At 52.0% G+C, this 19,613-nt stretch overlaps 1 protein-coding gene across 4 annotated transcripts in view; it reads right to left on the bottom strand.

The window, feature by feature from the left end:
• Window positions 1-288: 288 nt before the first annotated feature.
• The window catches only part of PIEZO2 (piezo type mechanosensitive ion channel component 2), a gene marked incomplete at both ends in the record, with an annotated part of 338,656 nt that continues 319,331 nt past the window's right edge, over window positions 289-19,613 (bottom strand). For all 4 annotated transcript variants that reach the window (XM_080714289.1, XM_080714288.1, XM_080714290.1 and 1 more), the window contains 9 exons: window positions 289-541; window positions 1,733-1,916; window positions 6,120-6,199; window positions 8,392-8,520; window positions 9,947-10,119; window positions 11,773-11,865; window positions 12,143-12,331; window positions 17,967-18,114; window positions 18,395-18,553. In XM_080714289.1, the coding sequence (XP_080570415.1) occupies window positions 289-541; window positions 1,733-1,916; window positions 6,120-6,199; window positions 8,392-8,520; window positions 9,947-10,119; window positions 11,773-11,865; window positions 12,143-12,331; window positions 17,967-18,114; window positions 18,395-18,553 (1,408 nt within the window). The remainder of the gene's footprint in view (window positions 542-1,732; window positions 1,917-6,119; window positions 6,200-8,391; window positions 8,521-9,946; window positions 10,120-11,772; window positions 11,866-12,142; window positions 12,332-17,966; window positions 18,115-18,394; window positions 18,554-19,613) is intronic.

Here is a 19,613-nt window from a genome sequence, read left to right as displayed (position 1 = left end):
TTCTCTGCACGATTCTTTCACAGACAATCAGAACGCAAGACACTGTTGAACAAGTCATCAAATAAGTAGCCCTGATTTCAGAGAAATGGCGTCACGGGTAACTCCATCCCCTGTCCTCCGCCTGCAAGGTAGCTTGTCCTGCCAAAGGACTCGGCTCCTCTCAGCCGCCTGTCAAAAGAGAAACCATTTCTTTCGAACCAGAAATGCTTAGCTCTTAGGAGAGTGTTGTGCTTTTTTTTTAAAAAAAAATCTCAATGTTAAGTTGACTCGCAGTCCTGGTCTACGGTTTCAGTTGGTTTTCTCTCTGGTCCATTTGATCATTGTCTCCGGCGATCGGTACAGGAATATTAGCTTGGCGTACAGATCTTCCTCGAGTTCCAGTTCCCCAGTCTCTCGCACTAAAAAAATATCTGTGCACAGCTTCAAGATTCGATCGACGTTTGGAAGTTCCTCAAACATGATGGAGTGAGAAATCCCGCTGAAGAACTCACGGACAAACTTCCCGATCACCAGGACAACGGAAGCGTATAACCCCATGATGCTGCAAGAAAGTAACGCGAAATGCCAGTGAGTAGAAGTTGGGTGGAGAGCGCATGTTCGCCAAATACACATGTGGTAAAATGTATCTGTAGAAATGCAAATGTACTATACATATTTTTTAGGAACTATCCCTCTTCCCTTTAACAATCCTATCTTTCTTAGAGATTAATTTTTAAGATAAAACTCTGGACAAATTTTTTTTTTTCTTTTTTTTTTTGGCGAGGCTGCTTCTGGAAAATGCAGCGTCCCGTGCCCGGGTGTCGTCGGAGGGCGCGTACTTGAGGATTTACGCACGAGAACAGAACGAGGTCGCTCGGATGCGCTCAGAACTGCGATGTGCAACTGATCTATCTGCTCAGGAAGAACATCATCTAGGTAGAAAAGTGACAGCCGTGAACCAGTTTCCTGACGCAGGTACTGAATGGCCCTGTCATAACAGAAGGGACGGGGCAAGGACGCCATGCCCTGCGGTCGCAGTCACACTAGGAAGTCTTGTGTCCTTTTTCTTTTCTTTTCTTTTTTTTTGGAACTGGGATGAAACTCAGGGACATTCTGCCTCTGAGCTACACCCCCAAGCCTATTTTATTTTATTTTTATTTTATTTGCAGTACTCTGGCTGGAACCCAGGGCCTCCGAGCTACACTCCCGGCCCTATTTTTTATTCTTTATTTTGAAACCGGGTCTCACTGAGTTGCTAGGGGGGGGGGTCTCACTAAGTAGCGGAGGCTGTCCTCAAACTGTGATTCTCCTGTCTCAGCCTCCCAAATGCTGGGATTACAAGCACGAGCCACTGGCTTGGTGTCTTTTATTTATTTATTATTTATTTATTTATGGTTTTATTTAGTGCTGAGGATTGAGCCCAGGGCATTCCATCTCTGAGCTGCATCAGCCCTTTTTATTTTGAAACAGGGTCTCGCTAAGCTGTGGAAGATCTCACTCAGTCGCTGAGGCTGGCCTCAAACCTGTGATCCCCTGGGCTCAGCCTCCTGAGTACTGGGGTCACAGGTGTGGGCCTGTGTCTTCACCAGGAATTTTGGTGTCTTGAGGCCTCTGGCTCTTCACTTTGCCGTGAAGGGCCCGTACATTTTGGTATGACAGTTCTGCGGGCTGAGAGCTCTGAGAAGAAAGGCTTCCATGCTCAGCTTCGTGATTCAGAAGCGGATTCTGTGTTAGTCATTGAACGGGCCCTCACCCGTAGCCGGCCAGGAAGCCCAGGCTGGGAGGGCTGACTTTGTCATTGAAGACCACCAGCTCCAAGGCCTGCGACTCCTGGTTGTAGATCCTGTTTCCGGTCAGGTTGAGAACCCACCACTCACTGTTGGAGTTGGTTCTATTATCTCTGGACAAAATGATGGTGATGTTCATGAAATTATTTTCTGCAAGGGGGAGAGAAAGAAACTCAAGTCAGCGTGGCGTGTTGACATTTCACGCACGCCAGAGCAGTCCTCAGGTGGCGAAACCCAGCCACCACGTACAGCATACGGCTCTGGGGAAAGGGGACGTGTGCACAGGGACGAGTGGGCCCCGGGTCAGTTACAGCTGGGCATGTGCACAGCAGCCGCAGTGCCCGAAACGGAGAATCTGCTCCCCGAGCAGGGTGCTGGCGAGTCCTCGGCGCCGCGGACACGTGTAGAGCCCACGTGGCTGACCCTGGTGTAACTGACTCATCTGCCCCGTTACCCGCAGCTGTTGAGCATCTCCTGGGAGGAGCTACAAAGTCACACAGAGTCCTCGTCTTAATGGGAAAAGACATCCAGGAACTCCATTTGTGGTCATTGACGGCCGCCAAAGGACCAGCGCCGTCAAGGCCTGTCCGCTTGGAGAGACCCTTGTGGTTGGAATGACCCAGGAGTCCCTCCCGGAGAGGGTAACTTTGGGGCCGAGTTGCTGAGGGAGACATCGGCAAGGGGAGACAGGTGGGGAGAGGAGCTCGCTTTAGGAAGGATCCATGTTATTTCATGGTAAATTTTTAGATCACAGGAATGGAGGGTGGTTTGGAAGTCAGTCAGATGGATGGATGGACAGATGGCAGAGAGTGAAGAATGGCAGGGCACTAGGAAGCCAAGGACTCTATCTCAAGGCTCCATCCCGGTCCACGAGCGAGCGTGTGTCGGAGCACTGCACTCTACTCTGCCCGTACCAGATGTACCATGGACGCCGAGCTATTAGGTCAAGCAGGGTTGTTGTTGTTTTTCCGTATGGGGATGGAACCCAGGAACATTCTACCTCTGAGCTATATTCCCAGCTTTTTCTTATTTTTTATTTTGAAACAAGGTCTTGCTAAATCGCTGAGGTTGGCCTTGAACCTCCGATCCTCCTGTTTCAGCCTCCTAGGTACTGGGATTATAGATAAGTGCCACCCTGTCTGACTCAAGTTTCTTTTTTTAATTTTTTTTTGTACTAGTGGTTAAACTCAGGGGCATTCTACTTCTAAGCCATACCCCCGGCCTTATTTTATTTTTATTTTGAAACAAGGTCACACTAAGCTGTGGAGGGCCTCATTAGGTTTCTGAGGCTGGCTGCAGAAGTGTGATTCTCCTGTCTCAGCCTCCCAAGTGCTAGGATTATAAGCCTGTGTGCCACCATGCCCACTTCCAGTAATTCTTCATTAAGAAAACACAGTCATGAGCCAGAAGTGGTGGCGCATGCTTGTAATCTCAGTACTTGGGAGGCTGAGAAAGGAAGATTATAGGTTCGAAGCCAGCCTCAGCAACTTAGTAAGACCTTGTTTCCAAATAAAAATATAAAATAGGTCTGGGAGTGTAGCTCGGTGGTAGAAGGCTCCTAGGTTCCATCCCCAGTATCACACAAAAATAAAAGTCATGCCAAATTATAGAACCAACCCAGGTGTCCTTCAACAGATGGATGGGTAAAAAAAGTAGGAGATTAGCCAGGCGTGGTGGCCACGCTTGTAATCCCCGCGCTTGGGAGGCCTAGACAGGAGGATCGTGCAGGTTCGAAGCCAGCCGCGCTGGCTTAAGAGACCCTGTTTCAAAAAAAAAAAAAAATATATATATATATATATATATATATATATATATATATATATACATATATATATATATGTCTGGGAGTGTAGCCTGGAGGTAAAAGGGCTTCCAGTAAACCCAGGACCACAACCAAAAAAAAGTATGAGATTATCTATCTATCTATCTGTCTATAAACACACACACACACACACACACACACACACACACACACAATGGCATTTTACTCGGCGATAAAGAAGAACAGAATAATGTCATTTGCAGGCAGGAAAATGGGCAGAACTAGAGAATATGTCAACTGAGGTCGATGAGATCAGCCAGTCTCAGAAAGTCGAGGGTCGTATATTTTCTCCCATATGTAGACGCTAGAGAGAAACAGGAATCAGAAGCCGTCAAACAGCTGAGGAGAGAGCCGGAGGGTGTGCAAGGACCGAGGAAGGAGACCGCTCGCACGGCGCGATGTCCGCCTACCAAGGAGCCACCACCGATTTCACTAAGGTGCGACGCGCAGGGAGACTCTTCAAGACCTGTGCGCGTGGAAGGCTGTACCTCTGTGAACCTCACCATGCTGTGTAATCACAACACACCAGGAAAGTCTATCAAAAATAGAAACGAAACAGAGGAAGCAGGGAAGAGTCACTACCCTTCCGCAGCAGGACACGTCCTGAGGGATTATTGTTAGGGAACTCCATCACTGTGAGGACGTCAGTGTGCACAGACCTAGATGGTGCATGGTGTTGCACACCCAGCTCATGGCTACTCCAACCCGGCTCATGGTCTACACCACACCCGGGCTCATGGTCTACTCTACACCCGGGCTCATGGGCTACACCACACCCGGGCTCATGGTCTACTCCACACCCGGCTCATGGCTACTTCAACCCGGCTCATGGCTACACCACACCCGGGCTCATGGGCTACGCCACACCCGGGTTCATGGGCTACTCCACACCTGGGCTCATGGTCTACACCACACCTGAGCTCGATGGTCTACTCCACACCCGGCTCATGGTCTACACCACACCTGGGCTCGATGGTCTACTCCACACCCGGCTCATGGTCTACACCACACCTGGGCTCATGGTCTACACCACACCTGGGCTCATGGGCTACTCCACACCTGGGCTCATGGTCTACACCACACCTGGGCTCGATGGTCTACTCCACACCCGGCTGATGGTCTACACCACACCCGGCTCATGGTCTACACCACACCCGGGCTCATGGGCTACTCCACACCTGGGCTCATGGTCTACACCACACCCGGGCTCATGGGCTACTCCACACCTGAGCTCATGGTCTACTCCACACCCGGGCTCATGGGCTACTCCACACCTGGGCTCATGGTCTACACCACACCCGGGCTCGATGGTCTACTCCACACCCGGGCTCATGGGCTACTCCACACCTGGGCTCATGGTCTACACCACACCTGGGCTCAATGGTCTACACCACACCTGGGCTCGATGGTCTACTCCACACCTGGGCTCATGGGCTACTCCACACCCGGGCTCATGGTCTACACCACACCCAGGCTCATGGGCTACTCCACACCTGGGCTCATGGTCTACTCCACACCCGGCTCATGGCTACTCCATACCCGGGCTCGATGGTCTACACCACACCCGGGCTCGATGGTCTACACCACATGTGGGCTCGATGGTCTACACCACACCCGGGCTCGATGGTCTACACCACACCTGGGCTCATGGTCTACTCCACACCCGGCTCATGGCTACTCCACACCCGGGCTCGATGGTCTACACCACACCTGGGCTCAGTGGTTTACTCCACACCCGGGCTCATGGGCTACTCCACACCCGGGCTCATGGTCTACACCACACCTGGGCTCAGTGGTCTACTCTACACCCGGGCTCATGGGCTACACCACACCTGGGCTCCATGGTCTACACCACACCTGGGCTCAGTGGTCTACTCCACACCCGGGCTCATGGTCTTCACCGTCACATATGCATGGGATCTGTGGCTGGCTGGAAGGTCACAGGGCGCATGACTGTAATCTAGAAACATCCATGCACTACCGCAAAGGTCACACTGGGAGAGCACAGTCCCTAAGTCAGTCCATCTTGCTTCCTGTCGTTACGTGAGAGGGAGCGTCATATCTAAGGAGGCAGGAGGCAGCTCTCTGTGATATCTGGCTGCGTACACGGAGTGAACAGACAGGCTAATCAGCAATCAGGTTTTTTTTTTTTTTCAGTACTGGGGATGGAACCCTGGGGCATTCTAGATCCGAGCTACAACCCCCGCCCTGTTTGTTATTTTGAAACAGGGTCTCACTAAGTTGCAGAGGCCTCACTAAGTAGCTGAGGCTGTCTTCAAACTGAGATCCTCCGGTCTCAGCCTCCCGAATGCTGGGATTACAAGCATGCGCCACCACGCCCGGCACAATCGGGGTTTTCTAATCAGTGAGAAGGGGGGCATGCAGACCGCCTCGTGGTGCCGGCGGACAGAGGGTTATTGTTCATGCCATCCAGGGAAAGTTACTGGAAAGTGGCTTGATAAAGGCGCCAAATGCAAACTGTTGAAAATGAATGAGATTCTCAGAGTTCCAGAGCAGCGTCTCACGCTTACCAGACAAGAGCTGCTTTATGGGCTTCGAGTTGGAGTCGCTGGGGGCTTTCACATAGTAGGGGTAGATCCTCTCTATGGTCCTGTGTGCGCAGCGGGAGAAAAGGCAGAAATGAGTTTCAGTTGTCCCGCCACCTGCCACTGGTTCTTGCTTTTCTTGACCTTGTATTAAACAATGCCCAAAGTCTTTACGTGCTTATGACCGCAGCGACGCCGTAACTTAGGGGTGTCCATTATACTCAGAATTCCCTGAAAATGGACGAGTCACCACATTCGATCCCGCCGCACGTGACCTCGGCACACACACGGAGCCTGAGATGGGCGATGGAATTTTCCCCAGGCTGTGCTTCCTCTCTGAAGGCTCTCTCTCCTTCTAGCTAGACTCTTCTAGAGCTTAGCTACAACACCGAGTGTGCTTCTGATTTTAAGTTTGAGGATTTGAAGAATGCCTACAGTCAAGCAGGCTGCACGGATGGACATAAAGAAAAGCCCGAGCTGGTGGGGGCGGCTCGCTGGGCCCCAGGCTACACCTGCTCGGGCGGCGGGGAGACCTGGGCCACCGGGTTCTCATCTGGAAGCCACAGGAGAGGGTATGGCCAGCTTTAAGGTCCTTCAACTGGCTCATTGTTATCCTAAAGGACAAGTGTGTGTGTGTGTGTGTGTGTGTGTGTGTGTGTGTGTGTGTATTTTACTGGAGATTGAACCTGGGGGGCTCGACACTGAGCTACACTCCTGCCTTATTATTTCTATTTTCTCTTCCTACGAGGGATTGAACCCAGGGACATTCTACCTCCACGTGATATCCTCAGCCCTATTTTATTTTTCTTCAGTTTAAAACAGGATCTCACTAAGTTGCCGAGGCTGGCCTTGAATCTGTGATCCTTATTTCTAAGTCTCCCAGGTACTGGGATTACAGGCATGTGCCACCATGTCCAACTACGCTCCTTCCTTTCCCCTCCCTCCCTCCCTCTGTTTCTTCATTCCTTAATAGGCTCTCTCTGAATTGCTGAAGGGCTCACAAAGTTGCTGAGACTGTCCTCGAACCTGCGACCCTCCTGTCTCAGCCTCCTAAGTGCTGGGATTACAGGTGAATACTCCTGAGTACAACTGTTAGGATAATATCTTCCTTCCTTCCTTCCTTCCTTCCTTCCTTCCTTCCTTGCTTGCTTCCTTCCTTCTTTCCTTCTTCAGTACTGGGGATGGAGCCCAGGGGCATTCTACCTCCGAGCTACACCCCTAGCCCTCTTTTTTTATTCTTTATTTTGAAACAGGGCCTTACTAAGTTGCAGAGGGCCTCACTAAGTAGCTGAGGCTGTCTGGGAACTGTGATCCTCCTGTCTCAGCCTCCCGAATGCGGGGATTACAAGCGTGCGCCCCCACACGCAGAGTCAGGATAATATTTTCACTTGTGGCCTTCCGCCCAGTTTTCTTCACCCCTTCCCTCCCCACCTGCCTCCTGCAGATTCAGTGAGCTGCCGGTGGTATGGTATGCGCAAGCAGCAGTGGTAATGGCCCTTAGGAGGCGGGTTGCTTCCTGGGGATGAGGTCAACACACCCAGGGCCAATGGGCTGAGACTAGGTCCACACTGGGTCCCTCCAAAGGGAGCTTGAGGCTGTCCCCTCCCTTCCAGGGAGGTCCCAAGGTCGGGAGGCAGATGGGGAGGACAAAGGCCATCTCAGTGCTGAGCGGGCTCTTGAAGGCCGGGGCCCAGGGGCCAGAGAGTGCCACCGCTCACACTATGTCCGACGGGAGAAGAGCTACTCCCAGAAGCTCAGTAACCAGAGAAAGCCTCTGGCTGCCCCAGTGGGGTCCCGCGGCCGAGGGGAGAGCAGCCCTGCGCGGTGCACTGCGGGCCGAGGCCTGAGGGCTGCCGGGTCTCCCTGGTCTCAGCCTGGATTACAAGCATGTGCCACCACACCTACCTTGCATTTTCTTTCTTTCTTTCTTTTTTTTTTTTTTTTGTGGGTTTGGGGATGGAACCCAGGGGCATTCGACCTCCGAGCTACACCCCCTGCCCCTTTTTATTCTTTATTTTGAAACCGGTCTCACTGAGTTGCCGAGGGCCTCACTAAGTAGCTGAGGCTGTCCGCGAGCCACGAGCCTCCGGTCTCAGCCTCCCGAATGCTGGGATGACAGCGCGCTCACCGCACCCGGCTGCCACTTTGCATTTTCAGAGAACGGGAAGCAACGCAGCTTCCCTCTGTAGGATCTGCGGTGGCTTTGCCATGCCGGCTGCAGGAACCTGGGCAGCCGTTTCCCGGGAGGAGGACTTACACGGGCGTCTTGGAATGCTGCGGGTCGGTGCTGGCGATCATCTGAGCTATGTTCATCCGCGTGGTGTTTTTAAGAGGAAAAGAAAGCTTATCCGTGGCTATTTCAGCTTTGGCACCCAGACTCATGTTTCTGTGGGAACGGGGGGAAGGAGAAAGAAAATCTCAGTGTCAGTGCGCCTGCAGAGACCTGGAAGAGAAATTCATACACGCACCGATGAATGCTCTCCCGCCCCGCCCCAACTGTCACCCAACCCTTTCTGTCCCCCAAGCCCCTAGCTCCAGCCGCTTGAAACAGGTTAAGGGAACCCAGGAAGGCCACAGACACCTTTACAACAGGGCGAAAGGGCCCACAGAGAAACAGACCCTCCTGACCGCATAATAACAAACTTCTGAGACCGTGTGTGTGCGTGATTGTGCCTGTGTGTGCATGTGTGTGTGTGAGCTCCTGGGGATTGGACCCAGGGCCTGGTACACGCTAGGCAAGCGCTCTACCCCTGGGCTCCACCTGTCTCTTTCAATCTTTATTATGAGACAGGCTTTTGCCAGGCAGCCCGTGGCTTTGCAGTCCTCCTGCCTCGGCCCCAGAGGAGGGCGCTCAGGAAAGCTTAGCCCTTAGGCTCCATGGCGACTACACAACCCATGGTTTAGATGGAATAGTTCATCGGCTGTTGGTTTTTCAACTGCTTTGTTGCTTTTTGGTAGCACTTCAAAGGAAATAACATAAAGTGAATTTTTGGCGACTGGAATCGGAGGGGAGACATTTGGACACCCTAAAGGGAACGCGTAAGATTGAAGGAAGACCTCTTTCAATTCTGAACTTCGCCTTGAAATGGCTGCTTCCTGTTTTCTGGTGAAGCCTCTTTCTTCTTTCCCCTGCTAGGAGTCTTTTGTTAATTTAATTAGTTGATAATTAATTAATTAGTTTGTGCGTGGTACTGGGGGCTGAACTCAGGAGCATTCTCCCTCCCAGCTACACCCCAGCTCTTTTTATTTGGAGACAGGGCCTTGCTAAACTGCTGAGGGTCTAACAAAGTTGCCAAGGCTGGCCTGCGACCCTCCTGTCTCAGCCTCCCAAGTACCGGGATCACGGATGTGTACCACCACATTACTAATCATATTACTAATCATATTACTAATAATACTACTACTAATATTACTACTAATATTACTAATAATAGTAATTATTATTTGGCACAGAGGATTGAACTCGGGGGCATTCTACCTCTGAGTTACATCCCCAGCCCTTTGTATTTATTTATTTTGAAACTGGCTCTCCTTGAATCGGTAAGGGTCTTCTTAAGTTTCTGAGGCTGGCCTCCAACCTGTACTCCTCTTGTCTCAGCCTCCCAGGTGCTGGGATTTCAGGCGCGTGCTACCGTACCCGACTGCAAGTCTTATTTAATACACAAAAACGTTAGCTTTGGCATTAAAGAAAGTTTCCGAAGTTTGCAATGATCAAAGAAGCCCCACGTTCACGTGAGGCGTCTCCCCGCGGCCCCCGCCCGCCCGCCCGCAGGTGGGAAAGGAGAAATGACGCATGCAAACACAGTAACTACCTCTGAATACTCCATGAAAATACAACAGAGAAGCTACTATTGGGATCCTCGAGTTCGCGTATCATTTTCTGCTTACTGGGAGGGCTGATGGTCCACAGAGAATTGGAGTTTCCTTCCAGTTCGGCTACCGTTACATCTTCCCTCTCATAGTTTTCCAGAAATTGCATAGCACCCTGTGTGCGCACAAAGGCAGGCACAGACAGGTTAGACGCGCCGGGCTGCGTCAAGAGACCACATGCCGAGCGGGCGCTTGCAATCCCAGCCTTCGGGAGGCTGAGACCGGAGGCTCGCGGTGCACGGCCAGCCTCAGCTACCCAGTGAGGCCCTTTGCAGCTCAGTGAGACCCTGCTTCAAAATAAAGGTTAAAAAATAGGGCTGGGGTGAAGCTTGGAGGTAGAATGCCCCTGCGTTCCATCCCCGGTAACACAGGAAAAAAAAGAAAAAGAGCAAGTCCTCTTCCTGTGGAGGGCCTCAGTAAGTTGCAGAGGCTGGCCTTGAACCTGAGATACTCGCGTTTCAGCCTCCCACGTATTGGGATTATAGGAGTGCGCCACTATGCCTGGCTCAAGATGGCTTTTGCTAATGTACGTTGTCAGTGGTAATACTACATACAAAGAAAAGCATCTATTTGCTTAATTACTTTCTTAAATTCAAAACATTATTGGTGAAACTAATTTTAATAATGAGAGCCATAATATCATATACTTTAGCTCGAGAAATTGTCCTTCCCACCGCTCAGACCACGGCCACTGTCGTCTTCATCAAAGGAAAGTGCTTGGAAAATCTTCAACGATATATGAACGAAATAACAGTACAAGTCCCATCTCCTACGGCCCCTGGAGGGTGCTCAGAGTCATTAGTGCACGGCCCTAATTTCTTACACCAGTGTTTTATGTTTTGGTTTTTGTACCAGGGATTAACTCAGGGCTGTTCTACCTCTGAGCTATACCCACAACCCTATTTTCTTTTTAAGTTTGAAACAGGGTCTTGCTGAGTTGCCGAGGGTCTCTCTGACTTGCTGAGGCTGGCTTAAAAACGTACAAGCCTCTCGTCTGAGCCTTCTAAATACTGGGATCAGGCCGGGCGCGGTGGCGCACGCTTGTAATCCCCGCGCTTGGGAGGCAGAGACAGGAGGATCGCGCAGGTTCAAAGCCAGTCGCGCGCGCTGGCTTAGGAGACCCTGTTTCCAAATAAAAAAGTATAAAAAATAGGTCTGGGAGTGTAGCCCGGAGGTAGAAGGGCTTCCAGGAACCCCAGTACCACCAAAAAAATAAATAAATAAATAAATAAAAAATAAAATAAATACTGGGATCATAGGCGTGTGCCACCATGCCCTGCTCACTATTTGTCAAATCCTCAAATTGCTTCCAGTTTCAACTAGTAGAGAAAATGCGTTCTTAAATAAATACCACAGGTACTAGAAATGGAACCCAGGGGTATTTATTAAATAAATTATTTATTTAATAAAGTAATTAAACAAATAATTACTTTCTTCAGATAGATCTGTGAGCAGACCTATTGGTCAAAGAATCAATACATAGAGTACGATTTAATATGCTAAATTTTTTGAAAAAAATCAGTATCTGTTGAGCTTAAATTAACATGTTCTGAACTCAAATTATGATGTTTATCGCTTATGCCCACAACAGACATAACTTCTTAGATATCAAAGCAGCCAGTCACCAGGGCACCACCACGGATGACTGGTAATCCCAGAAGGTTTTCCTTTGCGCAGCGCAGGACATAACGAAGTCTTAAGCCAGGGGAACCAGCAGGCTCACCGAGGACGAGGTACTCAGAGAGCGCCCACGCCTGCGTTTACTTACAGTGTCCCTCGAGAACGCTTTCATAAAATTTCTAAACCTTAGCGGGTCCATGACTTTCAGCTGGCTCTGCTGGGCGCTCATTGTGAAAATGGGCTGAAAGAGAAAGCACCGCAGGGCTGTCAATCGCGCCGGCCCTCCCGGGTTTAAAGAGAAGCGTGTGCACGGCGCACTGGCTCCCCTGATGGCAGCGCTCGGAGAGACCTGGGTGTGACTGACGATGCCTGGGCTCAAAGCCAGAGCCCGAGCCTTTCCCTCCCGCCGCGTGCACCTTACGCGCCCGTCACACGCCCGCTGAGCAGCGGGCGTCACAGAGAGAGGACACCGCTAAGCGCCCCGCGGGCTTAAAAACAGAGCGGGAAGCCCACGCTACCTGGTACCCGCCCAGGGTGATGGTGACGGAGACGTCCAGGGGCTGGTTGATGACGCCCGCGACAGACTTGATGAGGGACATGAAGAGCAGGGGGAACCAGACGATGCAGATGAGCAGCACGATGATCATGCCGCCCATGCCGTACTTCACCACCTTCTTCTTCTTCTGGCCCCGGGGCTGCGGGTACCTCTGCAACGGGGGAGCCCGGGTCAGGCGGGGCCCGAGAGGCTGCTGGCTGGGGGGCGGGGGGCGTGGACTCGGCCCTGCGCCTTCTCCGCTTGCTCTGCCACGGGCCCCCTCTGGGAGGAGGTAGGTGGCTCTGTGGGGCTGCGCTGAGCTCCTGACCCGATTCCCAAAGTCGACACGTGGGGATTGGGGTTTAGAATGTCCCCCAAAGGCTCTCGGGTTGGAAGCGCATCTCTAATCTAGCAACATTCAGAGGTGACATGACTGGACCACAGCCCTGCTCTCAGCACTGGGGAAGCCCACTCGAGGATTGATAACTGGATTGGGTTTGCTGGGTGGCAGCTCGGGTGGGTGTAGCCTGGGGGCTGTCTGTCCTGGCCACTTCCTCCTTCTCCCTACCCAGCTCTCGGCTCCCGGCCCCCTGAGTCGGGCTCAGCTCTCCGAGGTCTGCCTTAGAGCCGGCCAACCACGGACTGCGCCTCTGAACAGTGAGCCAAACCGCCTCTTCCCACTCTCTGTGCTCACGGCAGGTGTCTCGGTCAGAGTGACAGGAAAGCTGACTAGACCAGGGCATTTGCAGGCCATGAGCCTAAGGACCGGTGGCTTGCAGAGCACACGGAACCCGCCTTCTTGCTGTAAGGGACCGCGTGGCAAAGACATTTTACTCTAAATTCCTGAAGATTCAAAATCTGTGCCTGTCAACCAGCTCCTCCTTGCGCTCGGAGGGGAGAAAGGTGCTATTTTTCATTTAATTCATGGTGCGTGCTGTCAAAGACAGTGTCTCCAGGTGGTCAAACAGGATGACCACAAGGGTCCTCTCTGGCTCCGGCGATGGGGCAGAGGCCGGGCACAAGCGAGTGGAGGCTCATGGGGTGTGTGCTGGGAAGGCGGGGGTGACTTCCCATGGCTGTGTGTGTGTGTGTGTGTGTGTGTGTGTGTGTGTGCGCGCGCGCACGTGCGCGCTTGGTACTAAGGATGAAACCCAGGAGCATTACACCTCTGAGCTACACCCCCAACCCTACTTTATTTTTTATTTGGAAATGGGGTCTCGGTATGTTGCTGGAGGCTGTGTTAAAATTCTGGAGCTGTCCTCAAACCCGTGCTCCTCCTGTCTCAGCCTCCTAACCTGTGTGGCTGTGTGCACCACCATGTTCAGCTGGTAACTCGGCTCTTGACTGTGTTTTCAAGTTCGCTGTTCCGGTTACAATTCCAGGCGGCTTCTTAAAGAGTTTTGGAAAGTAGCTGCATGGAAGTTCTGCGAAATCCGCCCGGGAGTGAACAGCGGGTGCTGCGTGTACAGCCAGCACGCCACCTTGCAGCAAGGGCCTCGCTACCCGAGTGCATTCTGACATTGTCACTTATGATACGGAGAAGGAGACCATGACCTCAATGTGGAAAGGCCTACATGGGCTACGTAAAGACAGTTGTTGGGGCTCCTAGGAAAGATATGGCTCACACTTCGGGGTTCAGGAAAGCCCTATGAAAAAGCGGTGTTAAAGTGGCCGTGCAGTGGTCAGGAGGGAGCTGGACAACAGAGGTGGGCAGGCTGCTTCAGACAGTGAGGAAATGCGCCCAGGACCCATGCAGGGAGTAGACAGAGGGAAAACAGCCCTCGGACAAGCTCCTGGAAAAACAGAAGAGGAAGCTGGGTCTGTGGTACATGCGTGTGATTCTAGTTCTTGGGAGGCTGAGACAGGTGGATTGTAGGTTTGAGGCCAGTTTGATAAGATGCTGTTTCAAAATGAAAAATAGAATAGGGCTGGGAGTGTGGCTCAGAGGTAGAATAGCCCTTGGGTTCGACCTTCAGCACCAGAAACAAGAAAAGAAAAAGAAGAGAGAAGAGGAGATAGAGACCTGGCCAAAGACTCAGAAGGAGCGCGGCCATGGAGACGCGCCCTCCGCACCGGTCAAGGCGCACTCTCCGCTAGCTCTTGCCCTGCAGTGTGGCCCCCACCTCCGGGGAGCCAGCTCCCCACGGCTCCCGCTGGGCGTCCGTACGGCCACGGTGCTGTGACAGCCTCCCTCACTGGGCGGCCAGACCCCTGGAGCACTTTGGGCACTTTGAGCTGAGGCCCCCGTGAGGAGCAGCGGCTGGCTCCTAAGACCACAGACCCTGGTCAGCCCTGCCTCTGCAGGCTCCACATCTGTGGGCCGTCAGCCTCAGATTTGGGGAACATACTGTGTTGGTTCATGTGCAAACGCTTTTGTGTTGGTTACGTTCCCTGACCAACACAGTGTGGGAACTATGAGCACGCACGTCCACTCCGAGGTGGCAGAGGGGCTCTAAGGACGATTCAGAGCACACGGGAGAGGTGCGTATGCTAGATGCAAACACCAGGCCCCTTCAGGTGAGCTGCTGGAGCACCCGCGGGTCCTGGTATCCAGCGGGATCTTGGAACCACAGTCTCCTGGCGCCCCAGGGACCTCTGCATGTTTGGAGAAAAAGCCCCAGCCAAGAGTCAGACCTGAACGCCAGGCATGTGACTGACCATGCAGCCCCGAATAGGCCACACGGCGAGGCGGCCACAGGATGGGCCCCGGCGAGGCCGTCAGAGAGCCCGCCAGCTGCTGACTTGCAGATGTGTGAGCAGCTGGGCACTGCTGTCACAGCCACGCAGTTCTTCTGCAGTTGGCAGCGATGGACAACGGAGCTGTCTGCTTACGAGGCAGGAGCGCAACAGCTGGGACAGCAGCTGTCCCCAAGCCCGTGTGTCCAAGGCGTGGTCCCCAGGCCATGCTACTGGAAGGTCCTGCAGCCTTGAAAAGGTGGGGCCTCGCTGGGCCTGGTGGCGTACGCTTGTAATCCCAGTACTTGGGAGGCTGAGACAGGAGGATCGCGGGCTCAAAGCCAGCCTCAGCAGTTTAGTGAGGGCCTGTTTCAAAAAATAGAGAATAAAAAATAGGTAGAGGAAGAATGCCCTGGGTTCAATCATTAGTACCAGAAAAAAAAAAAAAAAGGTGGGGCCTCGAGTCAGGTCGGGGTCACAGGGGTCGCATCCTCGAAGGGTCCATGGGACTTCTTCAGTCTTTCTCTTTCACTCCCAGCTACCCCGAGGCGGACAGGGCTTCTCTGCAGTGAGCTGGTGCGTTAAAGCCCTGTGCTGCCAAAGGGCCAGAGCAATGGGACTGACTAGCCTGTCAAGGACTAACACCTCCCACACGGTGGGCCATGACGGAAATTTCCTCTTTGCAAGTTGATTTGTCTCGGGTGCTTTTTTCCAGTGACTGGAATCTGCCCCACAAGGGCGGCAGATGTGGGCCCTCATGTGGACATCGTGATGTGTGACCCTCAGCCACTTCTTGGCCGGCTCTGTCACAGAGCGGCTATGACTGTTACACATTTCTTTGCTGCACTGGGGGTTGAACCCAGGGGCATTCCACCTCTGAGCTGCACCCCCAGCCCTATTTTCTTTTTATTTTGGAACAGGGTCTCGGTAAGTTGCGGGGGGCCTCACCGAGCAGCGGAGGCTGGCTGTGAACCTGCGATCCTGTCTCAGCCTCCTAAGTACTGGGATTACAAGCGTACGCCACCATGCCCGGCTTGCTAGACATTTCTTTATATTCCATTGAACATTTCTGAGGCTTTTGCCCACTTGTCTTAATTCTGTTTCTTTTATCACACAAATTAATTCACGTTGTACATCTCCTTCCAACATTTCGAACTACTGAAAACAGCTGTCAGGTTCCCTTCCCCGTCCCGTCTTTCTTTAGACCACGTGGCTTCTCGCTCTTCCCGCGCTCTCTCTCGTGCCATGATTTCCAGGGCCTCTGCCACCCCGAGGGCTGCGCCGGGTCTCTTTGGAGGAGCGCCTCTCGCATCCTGTGCAGTGCTTCAGACGCGGTTCACCCACACCAGACCTGCTGGCCCAGCGTGATGCGGTCTCTAAGGTAACAGTGTGGCGAGGTGGTGAGGGTTTGATCAGATGCTTGGACCACAGGAGGGTTCTGCCCTCACTAATGGACTCGTGGGTTTTTTGTGGGAATGGGTGAGTTACTGTGATAATTTGACTCTGTCCTCCAGAGCTGTGAGCCAAAGTAAACCTCTTTTCTTTATAAATCACCCAACTCCAGGTGATGTGCTATGGCAGCAACAACAATAATAAACAGACTAAGACCTTCTATCGTCGTATTAATTCCTACGCTCCTTACCAGGCGGCCTGAGGACAAGCTAGTATGATTAAAGGAATCATCTCCTTTAATCCCACAAGCTCCAGACACCCAGAGGCCACAGCCCAGTGAGCTCTGTGAATACAGAGCTGAGTGTCCCAGGGAAAGCTGCAGAATGGGCTAGACATTTTATGTAGATTAGAGGACACTTTTCCAAAGAGGATATTTTTAAGTGAGACAAAAAGCCATTTCCTACGGCCAGCCAGTGATGGTCAGTCTGGCTAGCGCACGGGAAGCTCCTGTTTCTGTTAATCTTGTGAACAAGTCATGGGTATGAGTAATCATATCGCTATATTTGTACCTTAGTACTCAACCTAGCAGAAAAAACAAATAACTTCATTTTAATTCCCTTTGCGCAAGGAGGGAATTGAAGCTAGATCGTCTGTCTCTCCTCGTGGAGTGAACTGGAAGGAGCCGGAGCCCGGCCGCCTGCCCCTGCGTCTCTTAATGCCACTCCCTCGCTTCTGGATCAGCCTTGGAGATTACTGGGGCAGAAGAGCGATGTGCACGTATGGGAGTGTGTCACTGCGCTCTCGCGATCACGCTCAGGGAAGAAGAAGGAAGAAAAGGGGGGACTTGGGGGAGGAAACAGACCAGATAATGCTGCTGCACAGAGGCGCCTACTCTACGAACCTCACTACGATGGCTTGCGATCCGCCAGTGATGAATAAAACTGTCACGGGGTCATAACAATACATTATTTCTTCTCCTTAAAATACCAGAAAAGCTGGACGTGGTGACACACACTTGTAATCCCAGCATTCGGGAGGCTGAGACCGGAGGATCGTGGTTCGGCCTCAGATACTTAGTTAGGCCCTTTGCAACTCAGTGAGACCCTTTTTCCAAATAAAAAATGAACAACAGGGCTGGGGGTGTAGCTTGGAGGTAGAACGCCCCCGAGTTCCAGCCCCAGTACTGAAAAAGAAATACCAGTAAATAGATGAAGAAAAATGTGGCATATCCACACCATGGAATTGTACTTAGCCATGAAGAAGAACACAGAGAAGGTTCTGCTACGTGAGATGAACCAGTGTTGGAAAGTCAAGGGTGGATGTGTGCTCTCTTATTGGAAGTTGGGGAGAAAACAGGAAACAGAAGGGACCTCAGATAAATGAGGGGAGAGAGCGGGAGAACGGCGGAGGGGCTGGGGAGGGAGCGACGGGGGCGGTGTGGGAAGGTGTCCCCAGCCGTGGGAAGCCGAGACCCCAGAGCTGTGTGCACGCGTGCTTGTATCACGCTGAGCCTCGTACGACGTATAATTACACTGCACTAATAGAATAATTTTAAGACAACTACAATATATTGTTGCTAAGAGAAGAAAACATCGGTGCTGTTAGAGGAAACCCAACGAAGCCAGGGCGACGTTTACAGGTGGCGACAGTCTTACCCCTCCCGCCACCGGCCTCCAGGACTCACAGACACGCCGCTGTCTGCGAGCAACAGAGAGGCTGGCGCTGCCGTGGGGGCCTACCTTCTCCGACTCGCGCCAGCACTTTAGGATGAAAATGTGGGCGTAGATGTCCTCCACGCAGATCCAGCTGGACAGGCTGAGCGTGGTGTCGGTCCACACCCAGTCCATCACCGCCCTGAGCTCCGTCAGGAAGGGGACCAGGCGGAACCTGCGGGGAGCCGCAGCTTAGAGAGGAAGCAGGCGGCCCGTCCACCGCCCACCCCGGGAGGTCACGTGGTTTCACGAGTGTGTTTGCGTGTGAGCGAGCACAGCTGTGGGGATCGCACACACGCAGGTGTTCACAGAGGGGGATTTGTTCTTTGGCCAACACTGCAACGACCCCACAGTGATCCACACCACCGTATTCTTCTCCTTCCCAGGCAGAACGCAGAATGCCCCTGGACCGCCAGCGCCCGCTCCACCGGGCCGGGCCAGCGCAGCATCCTTACCCCTGAAACAGGAAGAGGTTGACGTAGTTGTAGCTCTTGGTGAGGAAGTTCCCCAGGACGCGCGTCGGGTAGCCACAGCGGATCTGGTAGGCGGACAATCCGAAGTAAACACACTTCACAAAGTACCAAAGCTGAGCGACCAGGTTCTGGCTGAATTTCCTAAAACACAAAAATACAGAGAGCTGAAGGAAAGGAAGACTTGCCTGGTACAAAAGGACACCGGTTTAGAGCAAAAAACCTCAAAAAGAACCCAAACAATAAAATCTAATCATCCCCTACCGTTTAAAGTCAATTTTAGGAGCCGGGCGTGGTAGCGCACGCTTGTCATCCCCGCGCTTGGGAGGCTGAGACAGGAGGATCGCACAGGTTCGAAGCCAGCCTCAGCTGCTTGGTGAGGCTCTCAGCAACTTAGTGAGACCCTGTTTCCAAATAAAATATAAAATAGATGTGGGAGTATAGCCCGGAGGTAGGAAGCCTCTGGGTTCCATCCCCAGGACCCCCCCCCCCACAAAAAGCCAATTTAAAGCAATTCTTTATACATAGTGGAGAACTTCAGAGGCAAAGGGTAGGGTGAGAAAATGTAACAATTAAAACATTTATGTGAAGGTGACACCACTGTGCATTATTCAGTTGCTTGAGTCATAATTAAATTAAACGGCACTAAATCAATGTGCTGATAAACATTTCTCACAACATGGACCGTGCAGATAACAAAGTCCAAACTACTGTAGGAGTTAAAAACAAACAAACAGAAAAGCAAAAATGTGCTCCGTACCTGCTACTGAACCTACCCTGGAGCAACCTATTCTTTTTGAGTCTCGCTAACTCATGCTCAAGGTACCAAAAGATACCTAACTTTCATCTTTAAAATGAAGGTCATCAACTGGGTGTGGTGGACATGTCTGTAATACTAGTATCTGGGAGGCTGAGACAAGAGGATGGCAGGTTCAAGGCCAGCCTCAGCAATTTAGTGAGACTTGATTTTGAAGTAAAACATAGGTAGGGATGGGGTGTAGCTCAGAGGTAGAATGCTCCTGGGTTCAATCCCCTATGCCAAGGAAAAAAAAGATTATAATGAAAATTTAATAGCCCGTGTAAATTCTCTTGTACTTCCTGACACATTTAGATGCGCATTAATTATCCTTTTTACACAGTGTCAGAGGACACTCAGAAAAAGTCCACACATAAATTCAGGCTTTAAAAACAATCACCAAGCCGG

Source organism: Muscardinus avellanarius (genome assembly GCF_963383645.1).
Source record: "Muscardinus avellanarius genome assembly, chromosome: 17".
Classification (NCBI taxonomy): Eukaryota; Metazoa; Chordata; class Mammalia; order Rodentia; family Gliridae; genus Muscardinus; species Muscardinus avellanarius.
Note: the sequence above shows the minus strand (reverse complement) of the source record. Positions and strands in the feature narration are given on the sequence as shown.